Consider the following 24,002-nt stretch of genomic DNA (forward strand, 5'->3'; position numbering starts at 1 on the left):
TGACCTTCTCCATCTCTCTGCTCTTTCAAGTGTAAAGACATCCTGCACACTGTCCATTCCACCAACAAACTTTAATACAACGTTTCGGTCATCCGACCTGAATTGAATGACGACCCCACTGGGATAATATCCTATGCACCAGCCCAACTACAGAGGTGTGTAAAAGCGTCTTTGTTGAACCATCCCTCTGCTCCCCCCCAGACGAAAGCAGTGGTGCCTGATAACAGGCGGCAGGCCGAGAGTCTGTCCCTGTCCAGGGAGGTGTGCCGTTCCAGGGATCCCCAGCAGCAGCAGCAGTCCTCCTCCCTCCTCCTGCCTCCCGCAGCCCCCCTCCCGCCCGGAGGGGGTGCTGTGGCCGGCCCCTCCACCTCCTCTGCCGCTGCCTCCAGCCTCAAACTCAGCAAGCTGCAGGAGCTGCAGGACAAGAAGGAGACCATGGACAAGATCCTGCAGGAGCTGCACTCCCTCAGGGACCAGACGCTCAACAACAGAGCCTGTAAGTCATGCCACTACATGTATAGGATAGTATGTAGAGGAGTGTATATGAATAGATGTGAGTATATGTATATGGATGTTTTTTTTTCGTGTCTGTGTGAAAATGGTGTCTATATGTATTATAATGAGATCTGTACTACAAAGATCTAACCTGATGGAACTGAGCAGTCTGATGTGAAAACAAATATCCCTATGGGAAAATAAAGAATCTAATCTAATCTCTCTCGTTGGGCAGTGAAGACACTTGAATTGGAATGACCGTTTACAACACAACAGCAAAAAAAAAACCCTGTAGAAAACAGTAGTGACAGTAGTTTTTCATTCGAAGTCATCATTACCAATTCGCTCATTTATTTACATCGCAACAGACGTATCTGTTGATGGTGGTTGTCACGTTATAACTGCATCTGAACTGGCCTGCATCTCTTACCTTTGTGTTTGTTTGGGTCACAGCAGGTCAGGGAGTGCCTCAGTCATTGCAGCGGGGGTTTGCTGCTGGGGTGTCCTCTGAGCGGCCCTCCGTCCTTGGTCGCGAGGCCAGTGGTGCCTGTGTACCACAGCAAGACTCCTACCTGCCAATGGCAAGCCACCCTGCTGATAGACTCAGGTACTGTTCCTTAATGTCCTTGGGGATAAATAATGTATCTCTACTCTAGAGTAGAGTAGAGTACTTTCATTAATCTCGAAGAAATGAAGGTGTCTGACAGCTTACGTAGATGCATAGATACAAGACATACTGTAGATGCAAGACATACGCAAAGACCTAATATACATATAGCAAAATGCCTTACATCAGTTAACATACACACACCCAGACTCTTATCACCCTTTCCCAACTTGCTTCACCCCAGTTTTTTTTCTTTCCTTCATGTGGTGGGTCTTCTGTTAGCTCTTGACCCTCTCTGTGCCTGACAGGAAGCTGAAGGAGGTTCACAAGCGCTTGAACGAGCTGCGGGAGCTGGTTAGGTACTACGAGCAGACATCAGACATGATGGTGGACGCTGTGAACGAGAACGTCAAGGATGACGACGACGATGATGAGGAGACCGAGGACGGTTCTCTATTTGAGGCAGTGTTTGACTCGGAGCAAGAGAATAGAGACCCCATCACAACCATCAGGTAATAGGATTCTTCAGTGCACACATACACACACACAACCTTTTTTTTACTCTTCAAAGCAGAAACCGAGAAAGACAGGTTCTCTTGTTGTTGATAATATGTACCGTAATTCCTCGAATAGTAGCCGGGGTTACTATTAAATTATAATTTTTTTTGACCAGGCTATTAATTGGGGTAGGCTACTATTTGAGGGGGGCTCCTATTTTTTATATTTATTTTTTATTTGTATTTTAACGATTGTCATTTTGTGGGGAAAAAAATAAGCTCATAATTTTATACCTAACATTTATTAATTGTTCATTCATATTTCGAGTCTTGTACGACATGTGAACGTCTATGGGCACGCAAGATGGGCACGTCTAACATCTGTGATGTAGGCCTACCTCAGGAATTTTAATCGTCATGAGAGTGCCACAAGATGTAAACTTAAAAAAGAACTAACAGGTCAGGTGCATGCACATACACGTGCCTGGACCGGGATGAATAGCGTAATGAAACAAAAAAAGGACTTTAAAAAAAACAGTCTTAAACACTGGTCTGTTCTGTGTAAGTAACATCAGCGCAGCGCGACATGAGGGAACATCATTCACGGCCGTGAAGGCTATATCTTTGGCGCAAAGCTATTTCAATCCAAGCTGCCAGTGCTTCTGTTCTTTGGACAGGCAAACCCCATAGTCTCCTGTGATTATTTAATTTCAAATAGATACGCATCTTTTGGGGCTCACGAATGGCAGAGCAGTTTAATGCAACAGCAGTTTAATGCAACTCTCTTTGATGGTGTGCGCAAAAATGACCATTCTCCTTCACCGGGGCAATGTGGATGCATGTCTCCCACAGCCCGTCAACTTCTAAAGACAATGTCTCGTGATAGTGGTGGGAAATGCAATGTCATCTCATAATCATATCATATGCGATGTAATCGCAAAGCGTGCATGCGATTTCATCTTGGCGAGTCAGAGATGGCAACAGTTTGCTTTTTAAAACGTCTGCACCCTGTGCGCCGGGAAGGCTGTTTTTTAAAACTAATAAAGAAACCTGCTTCATCATTGGCGGGTATGCAGTGACTTTACTGTTTGCCCAAGTGCCTCCCGTAAGCACCTGTTCGGCGTGATCTAGCACAGTTTCAACAGTTGCAACCTCGCGCATGCAACTCCATTAAAACGTGGACTTCGCTCGGTATGAGGTCTATTCTGAGCAATATGAACCAATCTACTCACCGTTGCTATTAAGCAAAATAATTCACTTATGTCTACTTTACTAAGGTAAGATGTATTTTGTGTAATATTTGGAGACATCACCTTGCCCTTTCTGCAAAGCGCTTTCGGGAAGCACGTCTCTCTCTCTCTCTCTCTCTCTCTCTCTCTCTCTCTCTCATACACACAAGGCAAACGTGCAAGCACCTTAAGTTTCGATTGTTCCGCTTGGAGAGGATGCATTTAAACTGTTACAATTTAGGCTATTAAAGTAGGCATCGCCTACACACGTTCCGAAATTGTTTGAACTTTAACACGTTGTGCAAAATGCGTCATTTAAAAACGCACCGGTTACTAAACGAGGCCGGCTACTAAACGGGGCCGGTGTCTATTTTTCCGATTTTTCACAACACCCGGTTACAAAACGAGGCCGGCTACTATTAGGAGCCCGGTTACAGATCGAGGAAATACGGTAATTTGAATCCGGTTCCTTGATTCTTAGGAACCCACGGCATGCCAGTAACTGGATGGACATGAACAGCCTGACCAACGGCCGTGGTCCGAGAGGCAGCAACAACCAGGGCGGTCGCCTCAACACAGACTGTGAGATCAACAATCGCTCTGCCACCAACCTCAGGAGCCTCAACATTCCCTCCATTATTGGTACGGCGTGTTGGAAATAAAATCAGTTTTATTCTGACTGGCTTTATAATCCTCATATGACTCTTTTCCACTGCCGGTTTTCGGGTAGGCCTACAGCCCGACAAAGCACAACTCGGCCGACATTTTTTGCTTTTCGAATAGGCACAACACAACTAAATCGTAAAGCAAAAAGTGGCGGCCAAGTCGCGCTGTGTCGAGCTGTAGGCCTACCAGAAAACCGGCAGTGGAAAAGAGGCACTAGAGTATGTTACAGATGATCATTTTTTTTGGTTTTCAATCGCACTTTATTTGTCCACCTATCCCCTCGTGCATTTTTCAGAGTGCCAGTATAACAGAGATGGTCATTTCGGCGTTGAGAAGGATGAGAATGAGGACGAGGATGAGGTAATGCAGGAGGAAGGGGCTCGACGAGGAGCCAGGGACAGGGACAGTGATGATGGCTCTGGATCCAGTCGAAGGAGCAGCCTTGTGGTGGCAGACGACGACACCGAGTTTACGCAGAAGGTCCACCGGCTTCAGACTGCCAAACAGAAGCTTCGCCAGCTGCGAGAGTTGGTTGCCATGGTTCAGGTATGACTGTTGTTGCTAAGGAACGTTTCTGCTTGTTTTTGCTTTGTTTTTTTATTAGTTGTAATGTATTTTTATGGCAGCCCCACTCCGCCTGTTGCAGTTTTTCAAAGCTTTATAATGTCATTTGCTGTTTCAAGAAGGAGGCCGCACCTTGCATAGCAGTGTTTTTATTGCAATAAAAACACTGCTATGCAAGGTGCAGCCCCCTTCTTGAAACATTGAATTTAATATTCGGGCCAGCACCCTCAGAGATTAAACAATCAAGAATGACGCCTGCTCCAAGTGGAAAATTGATTTTAATGTAATTTGCTGAAATGTCAATGCACTAAGGTCGGAAAGTTTACAACATTGATGAAGCAGCATTTCATGATCTTTTTTATAATTCAATGTGACCATGCTGAAGATGTTATTGTGTTTGGTTTGCAGAGTGATGATACGGATGGCACGACTGCAAATGAAGATGACTGCATCCACCAGCAGCCCAACAACACAAGAGCTGCTGCCCCTAAAGCCAAGAGGGCACTAGCACTCTCTGACAAGGCCCGGTATGCACAACTTTTATATATTGTCAATAACATGCAACAAAATCTAGGTTGTGTAGCATAAAACGAAGGTTACGTATGTAAGCACGGTTGTAGGAGTTTCACATGACCGCCAGGCAGTTCTTTCAGCACTGAATGATGACTTTTTGTAGATCAGGTGACTTTCACAGCCACCAAGACGCCAGTTGTGAAATCGCCTTTCTCTGGTAACCAATTGAGTCTCACTAGCTGTTTTGGCTGGTAACTTTTTATTGAGTGGAATACATGTTTACAGTTTAGTCATAGTTTTCTCTTGACTGTATGCCATGAAAAAGGAATCCTCCATGAAAAGTATCGGTAATCGGAAAGATGCACTGCACGTGGCCAAGTTACTCTTGAAGTAACCCGTAACCCCACCTCATAGTACACAGGCCCCAGAGGAACCCAGTGAAGTGTGTGTGTGTGGGGGTCATTATGTGTGTGTTGATTGACTGTGTGTGTGTGTGTGTGTGTGTGTGTGTGTGTGTGTGTGTGTGTGTGTGTGTGTGTGTGTGTGTGTGTGTGTGTGTGTGTGTGTGTGTGTGTCCTCAGTGAGAAGCTGTATGAGGAGAAGCTGCTGCAGCAGCAACAGGAGCTGAAGCAGCTGCAGGACGAGCGTCAGCGTCTCATGGACATCCAGGGCAAGATACAGGACCTGCAGCGGGCATGCCCAGACCTGCAGGTACGCCACGCCACGCCACCCCACGCCGGCATTTCAGCACAGATCAGCTCAGCATCACGCACACACACACACACACACACACACACACTCACTCACTCACTCACTCACTCACTCACTCACTCACTCACTCACTCACTCACTCACTCACTCACTCACTCACTCACTCACTCTGGAACACTGTAAGGCAGGGGTGGGCAATTATTTTGGTTCAGGGGCCACATTGGGTTTAGAATATTTGACTGAGGGGCCAGATATTACAGGCAACTGTTTAATAATAAATTATTATTGTTAACACTGGTAAGTTGCCTGTGATAATAATATACAGCAGACCGCATGTGGACTGTTGTAGAGTATCCTCGTGGCCAGGAGAAATTGAGCAATGCAGTGACACAAACATTAAGGGGTGAAAAAATGATGGGTTTTTATTTAACCAAAGTCCCAAAAAGGTGCAGAAACTATTTACAAAAATGTAAGAGAGAAACAAAACAAACATAGAAAAGTAAGCTAGTAAAAAAGAAAAGAAATGGTGGACCTAAACATATGACTTACGAGAGCCACCACAATAAACCCAACACCTCATATCAGGTGGGGCCAACAGCACACATGTGCTTCAAAAAAAGAATGAGCCTCTTTAGTTCCCTACACTGGGATTTACATAGACAAGGCAGTCAAGACATTAGCCAATCACATGGCACTACCAATTAGGCTCTTCTAATTGGAAATCAGGCTAACACAGCCAATTGAGGGCACCTCGTTAAACCAGCCCATTAAGGGCACATGCGCATTCCACCAAACACAATGAAACTAAATTAGGCCTATACTTAAACATACAAATAAATCAAGAAAAACAAAAAGCAGTACAAAACAAAAAGCAGTACAGCACCTATGTGCACCTAGGACACTGACTTTTAAACAAACATGAAAAACAAGCAAATAAATCAACTTAAAATGAGTCAAACTAGTGCGGTGGGGTTCACACCGTCACACACCCCCACCCATATGTCAAGGCGTGCCGGCTCGCCGAAGACACGGAGGAGAGGCAATGCTACATCTTACAGATAGCACGCATATGCTTACCCCACTAAAAATACATCACAAACAGGAAAGAAAAAAAAAAAGACAGTAGACCATTGGTCGGTCAAAAAAGAAATATTGGGACAACCCAATTCAGAGGACACAAAACCAAAGGCAAAACGAAAATCAAACCACCCCAAGTACGGACAAAGAACACAGGCAACACCAAATGCCCAAACCTGACATATTGTGGACCATAATGGAGCAAATGCCCCCAGTAAGACACATTTGGCTTAAAAGCCGCTTCAGGTGGAATCACCAGTCCACACAATGGCCCTACACTCACACATGGAAGTATAGGAGTCCAAACTTGCTTTTCATAAGTCACTGAACGAAAGTCATTTGCAGGTGATGTCGGTTTGCGCTGAAAATGTCTCTTTGGAAGAGATGCACGCCTTTTGCATAATTGGCGCGAATGTGCTTGTGTCTTTGAAAAGGGACTCACGTGTGTGTGGGCCTCTGCAGGCCCGACTGTTGAGCCACACGGTGAAGGCTCTGGTGCTGCACAAGCCAAAACTGGCTTCACAGCTGGAGGTGGATCAGGGACGGTTGTTGGTGCTGCTGGACAGGTCTCTCTAGACCCAGCCACAGGTATCTGCGGCCATGCAGCTGCTGAAGGGGGCTCAGTTGGCGGAGCTTGTTCAGGCTCCGCTGGAACGCAAGCCTCCATAGGCCCCAATGCTGGAACCACTGATGTGCTGGCCTCTGTGCTCTCCAGCGCCCATGGCTGGTGGAGCACACACATGGCCAAACTGTGACCATACCTTCTGCAATGGCCACACCATCGCTCCAGACGATCTGGACAGGTGGTTGAGTGGTGGTCGCTCATGGAGCAGTGGAAGCAGCAGGACTCCTCTCGGCTCTCTGGGCGACACGGACACAGCTCCTTCCCCGGCTGGATGCCTCTGCTTAGCTGGTTGAGCAGGAAACGTTGGGTGGTGAAGATCATCTCCAACGTGGTCGCAGCCGGGTACTGTTGTAGCCATTCGGCCCACTGCTCAGGAAACCGGTCTTCAAGAGCCTCCACCAGGAGAGGGGTAGCCTCCACCCACTCATCTTCGAGCTCCAGCCACTCTAACAACTGCTCAGCAGCCAGTCTCTTCTCTAGCTCTTCATCTATGGTGGTAAAAAAATCTCAAAGGCAAAAAAGTCAAAAGAGAAAAAAAAAGATATACTAAAGCAAAAAAAAAATGTCACTGCAATTTCTCCACGGCACACTGGCATCCCAAACCGCTGCCACCAAATGTTGTAGAGTAGCCTCGTGGCCAGGAGAAATTGAGCAATGCAGTGACACAAAAATTAAGGGGTGAAAAAATGATGGGTTTTTATTTAACCAAAGTCCCAAAAAGGTGCAGAAACTATTTACAAAAATGTAAGAGAGAAACAAAACAAACATAGAAAAGTAAGCTAGTAAAAAAGAAAAGAAATGGTGGAGTCAAACATATGACTTACGAGAGCCACCAAAATAAACCCAACACCTCATATCAGGTGGGGCCAACAGCACACATGTGCTTCAAACAAAGAATGAGCCTCTTGAGTTCCCTACACCGGGATTCAAATAGACAAGGCAGTCAAGACATTAGCCAATCACATGGCACTACCAATTAGGCTCTTCTAATTGGAAATCAGGCCAACACAGCCAATTGAGGGCACCTCGTTACCAGCCCATTAAGGGCACATGCGCATTCCACCAAACACAAATGAAACTAAATTAGGCATATACTTACATACAAATAAAATCAAGAAAAACAAAAAGCAGTACAAAACAAAAAGCAGTACAGCACCTATGTGCACCTAGGACACGGACTTTTAAACAAACATGAAAAACAAGCAAATAAATCAACTTAAAATGAGTCAAACTAGTGCGGTGGGGTTCACACTGTCACATGGACCCCGGGCCTGAGTTTGCCCATGTCTGCTCTAAGGCCTTATGTGCGTCTGTGTTGGGCAACATTAAAAGCAGAAGAACTGCTCCAGTAGCCATAACTGGGTCTAAATGCACACTGGCAGTATATCCATGTTCAGGCCATCTATTCCTTGCATATATAACTTTTAGTGATAATGTTGGTTGACCTTTAAAGATGATTTTTCTATTTCTCTTCTAACTTAATTGCCTCACTTCCCGTGATTATAAGACATTCCCATATGGCTCTCTTCGTTTTCGACTCTTCGTTTCCTAATCGATATGATTTTTTCCAGGCACATTTGTTGGACTGTAAAATGTTTCAAAATGTGCCTTCAATTCTTCAAATATTGTCCTGCTGTCTGTTTTTCCCGTAGTCGTCCGTGTCCAGCAGTGTGACTGTGCCGGGTGTGAGGATGCTTCCGGCAGCTCCCTCGGCACCAGCATGTGGCCCATCTCCCTCCACCTCCTCAGCCCTCCTCAAACCGGCCGCTGAAATGGACTCTCCAACCCCTGAGAACGAGGTGTGTGTGTGTGTGTGTGGGTGTGTGTGTGGGTGTGTGGGTGAGGGTGAGAGGGTGTGTGTGTGGGTGTGTGGGTGAGGGTGAGAGGGTGTGTGTGTGTGTGTGTGTGTGTGTGTGTGTGTGTGTGTGTGAGAGAGAGAGAGGGGGGGGTGTCTTCTGTGGTCTCTCTGGTCTCTATGCAACTCTGGGGTGAGTTTCTCAAAAGGGAAGTTGTTAGCCTGTTAGCAACTTCGGTAGTTGCCAATGGGAAAATGCATTGAAAACAACAAAGTAGCTAATGTAGTAAGCAACTTTGGTTTTGAGAAATTCACCCCTGATCTGTAGCCTTGTGACCCTGCTACACCACTAGCAAAATTGCAAAGCCTTCATTGCTGCTGCTGTGGGAGGAGGAGAATGGCCCTGACCCTGATGAGGAGTTATAAAGTAGCAGATGAATTCCTGAGCAGTACTTGAAGTGAATTTGGGTTATGTTGCTTTATTCAGCCATTTTAGAGAGGAGTGTTGATGAGTGCTGTGCACCCCCTACCCCTCCTCCTCCTTCACTATGGCTCCTGTGAGAGAGTGGCTCTTCAGAAGTGGGCCACTTGCCTCATTAGAGGAGGAGTGCAGAGGGACAGGAGAGGAGAGGAGAGGAGAGGTGGAGCTTTGGAGGTTGAGTAAATCGGTTCTGCGTTTAGTTTAGCATGTCCTTATGCAGCAGCCACGCTGTGATTGGCCCTTTGTGGGTGGGGATGGTGAGTCATTTTTCTCCTTGATCTCATTGGAATTTTACTACTCTCACATGCCAAAATCAAGTGCTAGATGGCGAGTTTTGGTTACGATGCCTTTGTTCGGCTGTACTTTGAATAAGTTTTGAAAGCCTGTAACCCTGATTGGCCGCCTTGTGTGTCCGTCTGCGACTGGTCTCGTCCCCTCCTCAAGCAGCTGTGGACGGAGATGCGGCGGCACCAGATCATGCGCGAGGAGCTGCGGCAGCGGCGGAAACACCTGCAGAGCCTGATGGCCGAGCAGCAGCGGCGGAGCATGCTCACCGACGCCACCTGCAGGAGCGACGCCACGCTCAACGGACACCTCTCGCATGCCGCCAGCCGGGACGAAAGGTAAGGGGCCAGGAGACACCCGAGTAGTGCCAGGATGTTGGGCACCTGAGGAGGGTTGGGGGCAGGGCTATGTATTAACTTTTTTCATCACTTGCCAAATTTGTCTTGTGGATGTTAATCGCACTAGCCAAACATACACTTGCCCTCAGCACTTTCTTTCCTACCAGCCAAACTGAATTATTGCCAGCATTTGGCTGGTTGGCTGGTGTTCATTTAGAGACCTGGGGGGGGGGGGGTATGGAGAGTAACTGTAAAAGTAGACGAATGCACCATCAAGCTGGTCCAGTAAACTGTGTGGTAGAGTAAGACGTGCAGTTGTTGTCAAAAGATACATTTTTTTCTAAGAGGGTATCAAAACAACAACGTTCTAAGTCTTGGTTAAGATGACAGAACTGTTATGTGGGTGGTGATGCATGTTCAAGGAGGAAGAATATTGAATTTCAGGGTTGAAAAAGTATTTGTTTAACGCAACCTAGTCTGTAGTAGATAATCTCGTAAAATATGGCTTCTACAAATTCTACAAATTACCTCTCACTAGCCACATCCTTTATTATTCCACATGTCTCTTAACATGTCTCTGACAGCTAAAGTGTTGTCTCTGTGTCTTAATTGTTCTTTTTTTCCATATTGTTGTTATTTTTATTGTTGATCGTTTAGGACCATGGCCACATGGGGTGGGTCGCCACCATGTAGATTTGAGGATGACAGTTTTTCCTCTGAGACGGAAGGAGAGGAAGAGGGGGATTCTGGTGGTGAGGACTCGAGCTACACCGATGACATGCTTCATGTCTACCCCAAGAAGCAGCCCTTCTCTGGCAAGAAGAGCAGGAACAGGTTTGTGAATTGATACTAACACTGTTATTTAACACCACTCAGAATGACACACTGAAAGAGATTGTTAGAGGTGACTGGACTGCATAAATCAACAAATCAAATTAAGTGCATGGATGTGATTTAGTGTGTTGGTGTTTGTCTTGGATAGTCATTTACAATTGGACTTGCAGCTAGCATTCTAGACTACAGTGTGGGAATAGAAAACAATGCCAGCAAAACGAGTTCTGCTTTTTTTTTCTTGTTGTCTTCCCACCCTAGTGGTCTGAAGAGCCCGGAGTGCTACCCAGGAGATAGCAGCCAGTCTAAACAACAACAACAACAACAACATCAACTGCAGCAGCAGCAGCAGCAGGGTGCGAGTGGTAGTCGCGGACGGAGGCAGGAGAACCTGCGCTGGGCAGCAGACCTCTCTCTCTCCGAGGGGATGTGCTACTGGCAGGAGCAGGTCAGCCAGCTGCAGAGGCAGCTGGACCTCAGCACCAGCATGTGCCAGACACTGCTGCAGGACCAACAGGTGGGTGGTGGTGGTGGTCGTGGCGGCGAGGAAGGGGCGGGGAGGGGAGGGGAAGGGAGGGGAAGGGAAGGGAACACCCACCTGTGTTTGTGTTGTTAGCGTATGTTTGCTGCCCAATGTAAAAAAAAAGAAAGAAAAAGACTGGATTTAAGTCAGTTGTGTCGTGGTATCCTAATGTTGAGACGGTGTTTCGGAATAGACCACAGAATAATGAGCCCTTACGTTTTTTGCACATCTTTAACAAATCTTTTGACTTGTGTTTGTCTGTTTTTCTTCTTTTTGTTCTTTTTTTTAAAGACGCTGTCGTGTATGCTGCAGACGGTAATGACGGGGCCTCACGGCCTGATGCCTGGCAGCATGGCGTCTCCTCAGGTGCCCCTCATCATGCACCAGCTTAACCAGTGTTACACGCAGCTGGCCTGGCAACAGAGCAACATCCAGAGGTACACCTGCACAAACACACACAAAGAAATAGATTTGTTTTGGTTCATGATCTGATCATAATGTTTCAAGTGTTGGCGGCAGCGGTAGCGCTATGTATATATAATTATACATACATATATATTAGGGATGCACCGATACCACTTTTGAAAACCGATACAAGTACGAGTACATTAATGTGTGTACTTGCCGATACCAAGTACTGATACATGTACCGAAACCTTTTACCACCAACATACAATGAAAATAAATGCATTTTTTATTGTCCATTTTCATGTAGATTTAAATGTTAGTAAATGTATGAGGTGGCACTTTTTTCATGCTGCTTTCAAGTCCACAGAACATGATGAAATTTTGCATTGTTTTGTGTAATAGCAGTATCGTGCCTGGTATCGGCAAGTGTTTGACGAGTACAAGTACGAGTATAATGAGCAGTATCTGTGCCGATACCCGATATCAGTATTGGTATCGGTGCATGCTTAATGTGTGTGTGTGTGTGTGTGTGTGTGTGTGTGTGTGTGTGTGTGTGTGTGTGTGTGTGTGTGTGTGTGTGTGTGTGTGTGTGTGTGTGTGTGTGTGTGTGTGTGTGTGTGTGTGTGTATTTATAATAAATACGGTGTGTGTGTGTGGTTTGTGCATTTCAGGTTAAAGCAGAGTCTGAATGAACTGCTTCGCAAGCAGCAGCAGGAGCAGAAGCAGCAGCCGCTTCAACAACAGCAGACAGGCCAGCAGAAGACCCCAGGCCAGCCCACTCCCGCTCAGGATTCCCCCGCCGCCTTCCTGCCTTTCGCTCTCAACATGCCCGGGCTCGCCCCCTGCTCCCCTGGTAACCGCACTGTATACACCCAAAGGCATACCGGTACATACCAGTGCACACAGGGCGCCAAAGGAATTGATATAGGGCGGGAAAGGGAAAGTAAGACACAGCACCCCTAGTGTTTATTTCTTTGTAGTCAGTTACATGTACAACATATTCCTATCAAACAAATATAAAACACAAATGTGAACATTCACAGATAACTAATTTGCTTGATTTTGTATTTTAACCAAAACTATTAAAATGTACTACTGTCCTTTTCACAAAGAAACAAATGTTTTCAGAGCTGTCGCATCATGATCATGTTGAAATGCTCATGATGACATGTGCATGTATCCCAGCACTGGTAATGTCCTGCTAAACCACAGCAGTTTCCCACTGCATGTGAATCCTCTTTCTTTACCCATGCTCCTGCTCAGAAGCACAGTCTCTGTGCAAAGCAAAGCACGGCTGTGACCTCATTCTGTTGCCATGGAAACAGTGCACTGAACAGAATTTCTGCGCAGGTCACCTTGACCTAGTTACCAGTGGCTGCCTGATACTTCCCAGAAAATTAAAATCAAACAAAGTCAAATAAAATAGCACAATAAGTTAATTTATATGCAGATAGAGTGGTAAGGGTTCACCCTGTAAATTACAATAGCATTGAGAATTATTTCAAATTGATTTTGAGGCACAGGTCAGCTTATGAAATGTCAGAGATGTCTTCCCTGTTCTGAATTTCTGTTTTGTGGTCTGTATGTGTCCTCCTTTGCCCTCATTTCCAGTGCACTTCAGCATGACCCCTCTCTTCAACGCAACGGGCAATGACTTCCCCCAAAACTCTACTGCGCAGGCCGGACCCTTCACGCAGCTGCCGGACCCAAACCTCTCCATGAAGACGGAGTACATGAGCTTCCCTCCACCATTACAGAGGGCCACGTTCAACAACACAGACAATAGGTAGTGTGTGTGTGTGTGTGTGTGTGTGTGTGTGTGTGTGTGTGTGTGTTTACACCACCCGCATGTGTTGCATGTGGCCTTCGTATAAGCACGAAAATGTGAATGCAACCATCCAAGTCTGCTGCCCTGGAAGTAATGCAACTGTACCTCTGACCTTAAGCTTAGAGACCTTGTACTGTATGTAGGCCACTGCTAAGCCCCAAGAGAACAAACCCAGCTTGGTCTCACTCACGCTCTCACACACACACACACACACACTCTCTCTAACTCTCTCTCTCTCACCGACACACACACACACCGACACACACGCTCTCTCTCTCTCTCTCTCTCTCTCTCTCTCTCTCTCTCTCTCTCTCTCTCTCTCTCTCTCTCTCTCTCTCTCACTCTCACTCTCACCGACACACACATACAGCGACACAGACGCACACACTCTCTCTTTCTCGCTCTCACCGACACACACACACACCGACACGCACACACACACACACACACACACACACACACACACACACACACACACACTTGCAGTGTGTGAGAACAGTGGGATTGGGACTTGTCCTGTTAACTGTGCCTTGCAGTATCAGCACACCACCTCCAGCTGGGCAGCTGGGCAGCAGTGTTGTTGCCCAGCCTAGACAAAGCAGAGGCTTCTTAACACCATCTCTTTCAAGAACATGGATTGAAATCCTCTGTATTGCGGCCGTTCCTCCCCCCAGCACTGTGTGTTGTGACCTGCTTAAGCCAGGTAGATTGTATTAAAATTGAGTCTTGTGACCTGCTTAAGCCAGGTACATTGTATTAAAATTGAGTCTTGTGACCTGCTTAAGCCAGGTAGATTGTATTAAAATTGAGTCGTAAGTGTTGATGGCATTAAAAGGAGAAAAGCAGTGAGGCAGTGCAGGTGTATTTTGCTCCACTAAACACCGCAAATGCTATGTGCATCATTAAGACTCGCTAAAAAATAATAATCCTTGAGCGTACATAGGCCTTGGGATTCTGTCACCAGTTGTGTCAATAGTTGTTTACAGGACTTTCATCTGAACATTTTTGTGATTCTTGCAACATTTGTGCACAATTTGCTGTTTTCCCTGGCCAAGCTTTCACATTTCAGTGACATTTTTGTGAAAAAAGATGTTTTGATGGACGGACCGTGGGTATTATTAAAACTTAAATGAGCAGACTGTGAGAACTTGAAAGATTAGATTATAATGTCCCTCTCTCTCGCTCTCTTTCGCTCACTCTCTCTGTATCTCTCTCTCTCTCTGTATCTCTCTCTCTCTCTCTCTCTCTCTCTCTCTCTCTCTCTCTCACTCACTCTGTCTCTGTCTCTCTCTCATTCCCAGGCCTCAGATGCAGCCAGACAGCAGTGTAACGGATCCTCAGAGCCCTGGGTGGCTGACCAGCTCCCATGTCCCTGAGCAGCAGCTCCAGCAGCAGCAGCAGCACTCTCCGGCCTCCGCCTCACATCTCCCTCCTCCACCGCCCCCTCAGCAGCTGCAGCAGTCCTCCTACTCCCCGTCCTCGTCCCCCGTCGCCCCAAAGCTGCTCAGGGGGGGGCGCTGCTATCAGCAGCAGGACTCTCAGGAGTCCCTCAGCAGCATGCCGGACCCGGGCGACCCCACCACGGTCACCAGGACCTACCGCGCAGGCAGGAAGGCCTCCGCCCAAGCAAGCCTGGCCTCACGCGACAAGACGCCCAATGCCAAGAGTCGGCGGAGGAGGGGCAAAGGCAAACATGCAGGTGTGTGTGGGTTTATTGACCTCATTGCTCTGGGGGATCATATCTGCCCTACAAAGACAAAGTGCAGTAACTACGCCACCATTGAAACTGAGAAAAATGCCTTCAAAGCCTTGGTATTGGGTTGGCTGTTGTAGTTACTGCAAATTTGACATAGCAATATCTTTAAAGCAGCACTCATTTGGACCATTAGCCTTTTGGACATGACAAAGGTATATGAAGATATGACGAATATTTTCAGTTTAAACTCTATTTTGAAAAAAATCTATAGTTACTGCACTTTGCCTTTGTAGGGCAGATATAACATCTGTGATGCCTTTTGTTTATGCTTCTCCCCGGAGCCATTTGTATGCAAATCCCTCATTGTGTCCCCATGGTCTCAGGTGTGGGCAGCGACAGCGTCTCCAGCACAGCAGACTATTTCCACGGTAGCGTGAGGAGCAAAGTCCCCCAGGCCCAGCCCAGGGGAGGACCCAACCAGAGTCTATTAGACAAGCTCACCCAGGAGAAATTGGACAACAAGGCCAAGAGTAGCAAGGCGTATGACGTTTCATCAGGTCAGCCAAAACAACACAAGCATGCACACATCTTGGTCATGCTTTGTAGCAGTGTGCTGTAGTGAAAATGTCTTGAGTGTAAAGTCACATGAACCCCAACCGCTGCAGAAATTTGCCCCTGAAGATGGGATGATCATTGTTATATTATAATAGGTCATTCATCTGTAATGTATACATAACCGTTGTATGTTCCATGTGTAACTACTTACCATTGTATTGTCTCGCCTACAATGTAATGGCATCACACTTAATTTCTTTGATTTACTTCTTTTGTGTTTTTTGTTGTTGTTTCATGTTGTTTTTTTTGTTGTTGTTTCATGTTGTTTTTTTGTTGTTTGGTGTTGATGTCTGATGTTGTGCTCCTCACAGCATATGCTTGGAGGACTCCCTTCCTCTCTAACAGAATTGCATGCACTGAAGCTCCAGGTAACCATTGTTGTGCCCCCATGCATGTCAAAGACTCTTCCCCTGTCCTCCTCCATGTAAAACAGGGCTGGGGAACCTATGTCTCGAGGGCCATTTGCGGCCCTTGAGGCCGTTTTATTTGGAATTTACATTTGCAATACTATGAAATCATATTCAGTGGACCTAAAGAAGGTGGGGTCTGTTTTAAATGTGGCTGCCTTCAATATAGATGCAAACTGCAGGGGAAAATCCTGGTTCATGTTCATAATACAGCCCTCTGAGGACTTTTACGGCCCTCGGATGAATTTGAAGTGGCCCCTCGAATGAAATAGGTTCCCCACCCCTGATGTAAAAGTAGATCATTTTCCTACCACATGGTGTCCTCCTTGTCCATATTACCACATTTTCACCATGGCTGTTGCTAAAGCCAGTTTTTTAAGTTTGGGGCAGGGCAGAGTGCTGTCACCCATGGACTGAAAATTATTTATATCTTTTATGATTAAGTTGCGCTCTTTTGGAGCATCCCATTGCGTGCCAACATAGAGTTGTGCTAATGTGAGATGTGTGTTTCCGTGTTGTGCTGCAGATGCCAGCAGTGATTTTTCCCTGTTCGAGGCTCTGAAGGAGACCATCTACTCTGAGGTGGCGACCCTAATCTCCCAGAACAACTCACGGCCACATTTCCTCATCGAGCTCTTCCACGAGCTGCAGCTGCTCAATACGGACTACCTTCGCCAGAGGGCCCTCTACTCTCTACAGGTACCGTACAGGCATCAAATACAAGTCCAGTTCTAATTACTAACTATGCACAGGCCATCATGTGATCTTATGTAGATAAGTACTAAAGCACACACACACCATTTATAAAAAACATTTTTTAAGTGTAATAAACATTAATTTCATGGGTCTACAATCTGTGTTCTGTTCCTCTCTCCAGGACATTGTAACAAGGCACCTGACTGAGAAGAATGTGGCTGATGACCAGGCCTCTTCCCTGGGCCCTGCGGCGTGGGTTGGGGGCTCCCAGTCAGAGCTCACCCCAAGTGAGAGCCTGGCCACCAGTGACACGGTAAACCAGTGTTTCCCAAACCCTATCAGATGGAGGAGCACTTCGTCCCCCCCAAAAATGTTCAGGGACCACCTGTCAACTGAATTGACCTATGACGGGTGCTAATTTGACACTGCAAATTTCAAATTTTATTCGCATTACAAGCTTGTCTTACTGTGGTGAAAATGTGATTTCAGCTATGTTTATCTTTGTAATACTGTTACAAATATAGTCTACTGCTAGCTTGTCTAGTAGAAATCCCCTCACACACCACCTGATCTCTGTCGCGGACCACCAGTGGTCCCCAGACCATACTTTGAGGATCACTGCTGTAAACAAACAGCCTTTGTGCTCTTTAACTTCCTGTTTTTTTGGCTGGGGTTACTTCCTTCTCCTTCCTGTGACTGTCATTTGATGTCTGTCGTGTTCTCTTACTCGTGACTTGGGTGAAAGTCTGTTGCAATGCAAGATTATGGCTGACCCATCATGTTAAAGGAAAATCTTCTCTGTTAAAGAAACATGTTTTAACGAATGTACTGCCCAGTGTTGTGAATCTGATTTTTAAATATAGCATAGTTCAAAACAATATACAGTTATTGGTTTCGAGATGCATTTTACTGAAATATAGGTGTACATTTAATATGTATTCCCCGTTAAGTGCAGTACATTTCAAATCTTTTATCCATGCAATGCTTCAATGTTGTGTACTTTCCTGTTCCCACCCACGTAACGCACCATGGCTCATGACAGTAATTTGGTCTTGTTGTGGGGGTGAACTCTAACTGTGTTTGTAGAGAGCAGAGGGAGGGTCCGAGGCACGTCGGAAGTAAAGTCAAAAGTCCTTTATTTTTCAAAGTGGGACATCACTTGGTGGCACTTGATGTCCCACTTTGAAAAATAAAGGACTTTTAACTTTATCAATGAACACAATTCAAGAGACACCGCACACTGCTTACTTTTCTTTACTTTATTTCTCTGAGCGAACATCATGTTGTTCGCTCAGAGAAATAAAGTAAAGAAAAGTAAGCAGTGTGCGGTGTCTCTTGAATTTTGTTCATTGATTCACCTTCTCCTGCCTCACACCTGCACCTGCATTGCTGAGGGCTTGTGCACAAGGACTCTCTTGGACTTTTAACTTTACTTCAGACGTGCCTCTGACCCTCTCTCTGCACTTTACGTTTATTCGTCTGGACACAGATGAGCAACTGGAGTTTTATTGACTACCCACAAATGCAACTCCAACTCTCTCTCACCAAGTGTGTTTGGTTGTGTTTGCAGGAGATGTCTGAGAAGAACCTGGTCCTGAAGCAGAAGCTTGTGATGGATGGCGACTTCGGGGACGAGGATAGCATCATGTCTAGCTCCTCAACCTGTGACCCCTTTGCCAGTGATGACCAAGGTAACTTCTGCTGGCCACAGAAGTCCTTACTCCTCTGTTAAACTCTAGGACAGAGGTGGGCAAACTCAGGCCCGGGGAGCACATAAGGCCTGCTGAGCCATTTCATGCAGAGCCTTTACAAGACAGACAACTTTTAAATCCAACTTCATACGATTCTTGAAATGACTACCTAAAACGAGGGTCTTGCCAATATATGATTAACCAATACATAGGCTACATCTTAATACTTTTCATTTAGGGCTGCAACGAATCGACTATGAAAAATTGTCGACAAGAATTTTCATTGTTGACTAATCGTTTCATTTAATTCATCGTTTTTTTACTTGCTTTACTAATGCTTTATTGAAACCTGAAATTGGTGTATGAATGTATGAATTGGACATTGTATCTTGGAGTAAATAAGTTACTATCATGATTTAAAGCTCATTGTAAACTGTAAGATTTTTTTCACTTTCCTACGCTACAAGCCGAGAAGGCTTGTCGGAGGTTGGAGCAAGTATTTTTTTTTTCATGACTAATCGTGACTAGAGCTATTGATTAGTCGACTATTAAAATAATCGTTAGTTGCAGCCCTACTTTCATTATAATGTGCAGGAATGGCATAGCTGACAAGCTATGTTAGTGTACCAGATGTCGCTGACAACTTACCTGTGTCAATTATGAGAAACCGTTCATGATTGACATTGGCAAGTTGTCTGCGAAATCTGGCCCTGTGGTCAATATTCTACACCCAATGTGGCCCTTGGGCCAAAATAACTGCCCACCCCTGCTCTAGGAGAATGCGAATGGCCAGGACTGCTGCAGAGGTTGCATAATGACTTGAGCCTTCCTTTGCCTTTTCTCTACTTCATTCCGATTACCCCAGTGTGTTTCATTCATCCACCTCAATGCTTGTTCTCCTTCTTACACTATGTACTTTCCTTTGCTGCAGGTAACACAGTGCTTCGCTTGGACAGAGCCCGGGCCAGGATAAGAGAGTACGAGCGCACTAAACTTCAGGCCCAGCCAAATTTCAGCAACAAAAACAGTTTGGCGTGTGTTGCCTCTAACGCGGACCTCCCTTCTGGAGCTGCTGATGCTGCTGCTGCCACTGCTGCCGGACTACTGGAAGGTACGCATGACTAAGGGTGTAAATAATCATCGAAATGTAGCGATGTATCGGCCGGCGATTTAATTTAATCCCATCGTATTGTGGGGCATTCTTAAGTATTGAAAATAATCAAATCACTGGTCCTTGTCCAATGCCCTAGCTCCATAACATAATAGAAGTGGAAAAGTAATTGAAAAAAATCGTATCGTATCGCGGGGAATTCTTAAAGGGGTATGCCACTATTTTGGGTCTTATTACAGTTGAAATCGTTGGGCAGGGTTTATAAAGGTGGTAAAGTGTCTTATTTTTCATGTTAAGCGTTGTCTTGCTTTAAGACAAGTTAAAAGAGGGAATATGTCGCTAAGCTAGTGAAAGTCAATGTATCCATGTAGCATGCTACAATGCTACACGGATACATTGACTTTCACTAGCTTAGCGACATATTCCCTCTTTTAGCTTGTCTTAAAGCAAGACAACGCTTAACATGAAAAATAAGACACTTTACCACCTTTATAAACCCCAGCCAAGGATTTTAACTGTAATAAGCCCCAAAATAGTGGCATACCCCTTTAAGTATCGATAATAATCGAATCCCTGCTTTGAGAAATGGATACAGTATCGTCATGGAGTCTGGGATTTACACCCCTACGTATGACTGTGGGAGAGTGTGCTCCCCTCGTCATTTCAGTTTAGTAAATATCAGTGCCATATTGATGCATAAATACAATAGAGCGAGCTCACCTGGACTTTTCTTTTTGTGGTTTAGTGTTGTGTGGAGGTTCTCAGCAGGGGTCGGGTGACCGCCGTCCTCAGATCGACACCTTCCAGTTGGAGCGGCAGATAAAAGCCATCATGTCGGAGGTCATAACTTTCTTGAAGGTGAAATACTAACTAGCACCATCACACACATCTATCTTGCAGATGATTGTAGTGTAAATCCCTGGTTAAATGCCTGCATAGTTGCTTCATGGGCAATAAACCAACCAATCAAACAAAGTTACCTCCTTTAGTTTATAAATTGGTTGCTAGCACAGCATGTACCGCCACCCCTAAATGCAGAGCGAGCCTTGAAGAAAATTCCGAAGACACCGCACACTGCTTACTGCTTACTGCTTACTGTTTCTTATTTTATTTTTTCGTAGCGAACTTTAGCGAGCAATCCTTATTAGTAATGTCAACACTAACCTACGCCACTTATCTTCTACTCTCAGGAGCATTTGGAGGAGGTGTGCTCCCATCAGCTCCTCGCCTCTGTGCGCCGCATGGTGCTCACGCTCACCCACCAGAATGAAGAAAGCAGAGAGTTTGTGCGTTTCTTCCACCGCCAACTGAGTGGCATTCTGCAGGTATAGGTCCTATATGTATATCGTCTTAAACAGCACTGTCTCATTTTTGCACTTTCCCAAATTGCATTCATTCCCATCATTGTCAAGGCGATCAGTAGTTGGTTTAGGCTTGTACTGTAATCATTTGCCTGTGCTTGTCTCTGTGCAGGACTCCCTTGGGAAGTTCCTGGGCCAGTCTCTGCAGGACTGTGGCGAGGACCTACTGGTGGACATTTCAGAGATCCTCTTCAACGAGTTGGCCTTCTTCAGCCTCATACAGGACCTGGACAACAACAGAAACGGTGCCACGAAGAAACGTCCCAAGGGCAACAGCAACACCACCTCCAACAACAAACACACAAAGAAAACTGAGGTGTGTATTGTCTGATCATAATGTATAGGTTTCCCTCGTATTCAGTTTGCAGTCGGGTGATGTTAACAGCGTTCGTTTGAGTGACGCAATATTGGTTGCCTGCGGTTGCTATGGGGTTCTTTTTTGTCCCAGTGTGTTGTTCCTTTTCTGAAGCATACGTTGTATCATATGCAGGGCTCTACATAAGCACCAGCCAACCAGCCAAATGCTAGTGAAATTTTAGTTTGGCTGGTAGAAAAGACAAACTTTGACCCATTAGTGAGTGTGTGTTTAGGTAGCTAGTAAGATGAAGTTTTACTAGCCATTTTGACTGGTGATGGAAGTTAATGTAGAGCCCTGATCAAGATAAAGAAGCTACTACACCTACTTAGTTACTATGTCTCCTCATGTTTAGGGCAAAGGTGCCGAAGCCGAGACCGCTTTGTTGCCAGCTTTCCGCGACCAAGATAAGGTCAGTGAGTTTAATCCAACCATAAGCCAGTGCGTTTAATCCAACCATAAGACAGAGATGGGCTATTGCTCTTGTAACAATAGAATTAAAAGACTGTCATACTCATGCACAATGCCATATGATACTCATGAACATGAATTTTAGTGCTATAACTTTAACTGACAACCAGGGTTAAAGTCACCTAGGCCATCATTGAAGTGACAGTGTTCAGCTGCTGTCAAACTTTTCCTTTTCTTTGTACATCAGCACTTTTAACAGGCTATAGCCTGGTAGAGTGTTTCAGGAGCAAATCAACTTACTATAGAAACAAATGTTTGGTGCGGTGGTGTGACTACTGTCCACATTTCTGTATAACCACGCCCCCATGCATACATGTATATTGCATTTCAAGTTGCCTAAATTGTAACCATTGACAGTAGATATAATGATTGTAACATATGCATGGATGAAACACCAGAATAGTTGCACACACGACACATTATTTTGATGTTGATGGTCAGTTGATTTATGGCCAATACATGGGCAACACGCTCGTATCCTTTTATTTAATGGTCATGTGTATCTTCTTTTATCTTTATGAGAACTATCGTAAGGTCCCCTAAGTCCGCCCACTTCATTGAAAATGTGATGATACCCTTATTTCAGATACTATTTAGTTATGCTACTGTACATTTTTGGGTAGCGGCAACTGTGTAGAGTGTGGCAATAAGCAATATAATTAGACCTTTTTTGCCTAATATGTGTGTGTAGGATCGAGATGAGACAGAGCAAGAAGGCGCCTCTCGCAACGCGGAGCAGGAACAGCATTTGCAGCAGCAGGATGGTCAGAGCAGTGAGTCCTCTGAAGTGGAGGAGGAAGAGGAAGAGGAGGGTGAGGATGAAAAGGAAGATGATGAGGAACATGACCAAGAGGGGCCACGGCTTTCTATCAGTGAGTGAATTAAAAAGATTGTTTTGGGCCCTACCGTGGCCTAACGGTAGGGCACTCGTCTGCTATGGGGCCAACCCGGGTTCGATTTCCCGGCCCGGGTCCTTTGCCTGCCCTTCCCCATCTCTCTCTCCCCACTCGCGTCCTGTCACCATCTTCACTGTACTATCATCATAAATAATGTCAAAAAGATTTTGTTCCCCCCCAAGAAAACCCCAGTTGCAGTCTCCCATGGTGTCATTTGTTTTTATCTTGCATCATCACTGTCCAAACCAATATGTTAAGTCAGTGGACAGAGGGGTATACTACTAAGAGCTGGTTCAGGAGTAAACCAGGTTAAGTTAATAGGTAAATCATCTGATAGAAGAGCATGGAGTCCTCATTTTTTTAAAGAAAAATGGTTGACTCCTGAACCAGCTTCTTAGTACAAGCCCCTGGTCTTGCCAGCTTTCCTAATTTTTGCACCTCCGTGTGTTGTAGACCTGTCTAAGGCTGAGACTCAGCCCCTGACCAACTACGGTAGCGGAGAAGATGAGAATGAGCTGGAGGAGGAGGAGGAGTTTGAGGCAGGGCCTGTTGAGGTCCAGACATCACTACAAGCTAACACGGACACTACACATGACCACAAACAGGTGAGTAGGCCTGTAAAAAGACATTATCAATGTCAAGTGTATGAGCCTTCGGAATGTGTCAGCCTAATTAGTCATGGTCAGTGATTGGATACTCTGCAGAGTTCACCAAAGAGTATCCAATCACTGGGCATGATTACAAAGAGTGCTGCACTTGGAAGGGTGCACACCAGACTTTGAGAAATGACCATTGTGTTTGCTGCTTCTTGAACCCTTAGCTGTACAGAGCTGCTTTGCTGATCACGTTTTTATATTCTGATTTCCCCCAGTGCAATGGTGTAACACAATTAGGAATCTCACTTACAAACGGTACAAGTCAAGACCAAGAGACTGCAGAGGGCCAGGAAGGTAAGGGCTAACTTTTTGTTGCTGCTTTGATATTTGGGAAACATCCAAACAGGGAAATCCCATTTGTTAAAATGTTTCTTTGCATGATTGAATAAAACAGTTTATCTTCCCTTCACTGTTTTCATCACCCATTCTTTCTTTCTTAATCCATCAAAGAAAAAGGCCTGCGCACTTAAATCCTTTTTTTCCTTTTTAATAGCCAAACTTTCGGTCTATGACCTTCCTCAGGGTTATTAAAAACTAAAAAAAGAATTTAAGTGTGCAGACATTTTTCTTTCAT

At 45.4% G+C, this 24,002-nt stretch overlaps 1 protein-coding gene across 6 annotated transcripts in view; it reads left to right on the forward strand.

Moving 5' to 3' along the window:
• Positions 1–24,002, forward strand: part of pcm1 (pericentriolar material 1) — a 43,419-nt gene that overhangs the window by 17,078 nt on the left and 2,339 nt on the right. For 3 of the 6 annotated variants that reach the window (XM_063218692.1, XM_063218691.1, XM_063218696.1), the window contains 28 exons: positions 202–496; positions 949–1,102; positions 1,411–1,614; positions 3,310–3,470; positions 3,790–4,040; positions 4,467–4,585; positions 5,153–5,282; positions 8,637–8,783; positions 9,708–9,883; positions 10,541–10,717; positions 10,976–11,231; positions 11,529–11,674; positions 12,317–12,498; positions 13,257–13,431; positions 14,775–15,172; positions 15,553–15,726; positions 16,096–16,152; positions 16,718–16,890; positions 17,069–17,200; positions 18,458–18,578; positions 19,510–19,689; positions 20,435–20,547; positions 20,880–21,014; positions 21,163–21,366; positions 21,761–21,817; positions 22,568–22,748; positions 23,226–23,377; positions 23,644–23,722. In XM_063218692.1, the coding sequence (XP_063074762.1) occupies positions 202–496; positions 949–1,102; positions 1,411–1,614; positions 3,310–3,470; positions 3,790–4,040; positions 4,467–4,585; positions 5,153–5,282; positions 8,637–8,783; positions 9,708–9,883; positions 10,541–10,717; positions 10,976–11,231; positions 11,529–11,674; positions 12,317–12,498; positions 13,257–13,431; positions 14,775–15,172; positions 15,553–15,726; positions 16,096–16,152; positions 16,718–16,890; positions 17,069–17,200; positions 18,458–18,578; positions 19,510–19,689; positions 20,435–20,547; positions 20,880–21,014; positions 21,163–21,366; positions 21,761–21,817; positions 22,568–22,748; positions 23,226–23,377; positions 23,644–23,722 (4,729 nt within the window). The remainder of the gene's footprint in view (positions 1–201; positions 497–948; positions 1,103–1,410; positions 1,615–3,309; positions 3,471–3,789; positions 4,041–4,466; positions 4,586–5,152; positions 5,283–8,636; positions 8,784–9,707; positions 9,884–10,540; positions 10,718–10,975; positions 11,232–11,528; positions 11,675–12,316; positions 12,499–13,256; positions 13,432–14,774; positions 15,173–15,552; positions 15,727–16,095; positions 16,153–16,717; positions 16,891–17,068; positions 17,201–18,457; positions 18,579–19,509; positions 19,690–20,434; positions 20,548–20,879; positions 21,015–21,162; positions 21,367–21,760; positions 21,818–22,567; positions 22,749–23,225; positions 23,378–23,643; positions 23,723–24,002) is intronic. The other 3 variants (XM_063218693.1, XM_063218695.1, XM_063218694.1) reach the window with 3 other exon arrangements.

Source organism: Engraulis encrasicolus, chromosome 16, assembly GCF_034702125.1.
Source record: "Engraulis encrasicolus isolate BLACKSEA-1 chromosome 16, IST_EnEncr_1.0, whole genome shotgun sequence".
In the NCBI taxonomy this organism is placed as follows: Eukaryota; Metazoa; Chordata; class Actinopteri; order Clupeiformes; family Engraulidae; genus Engraulis; species Engraulis encrasicolus.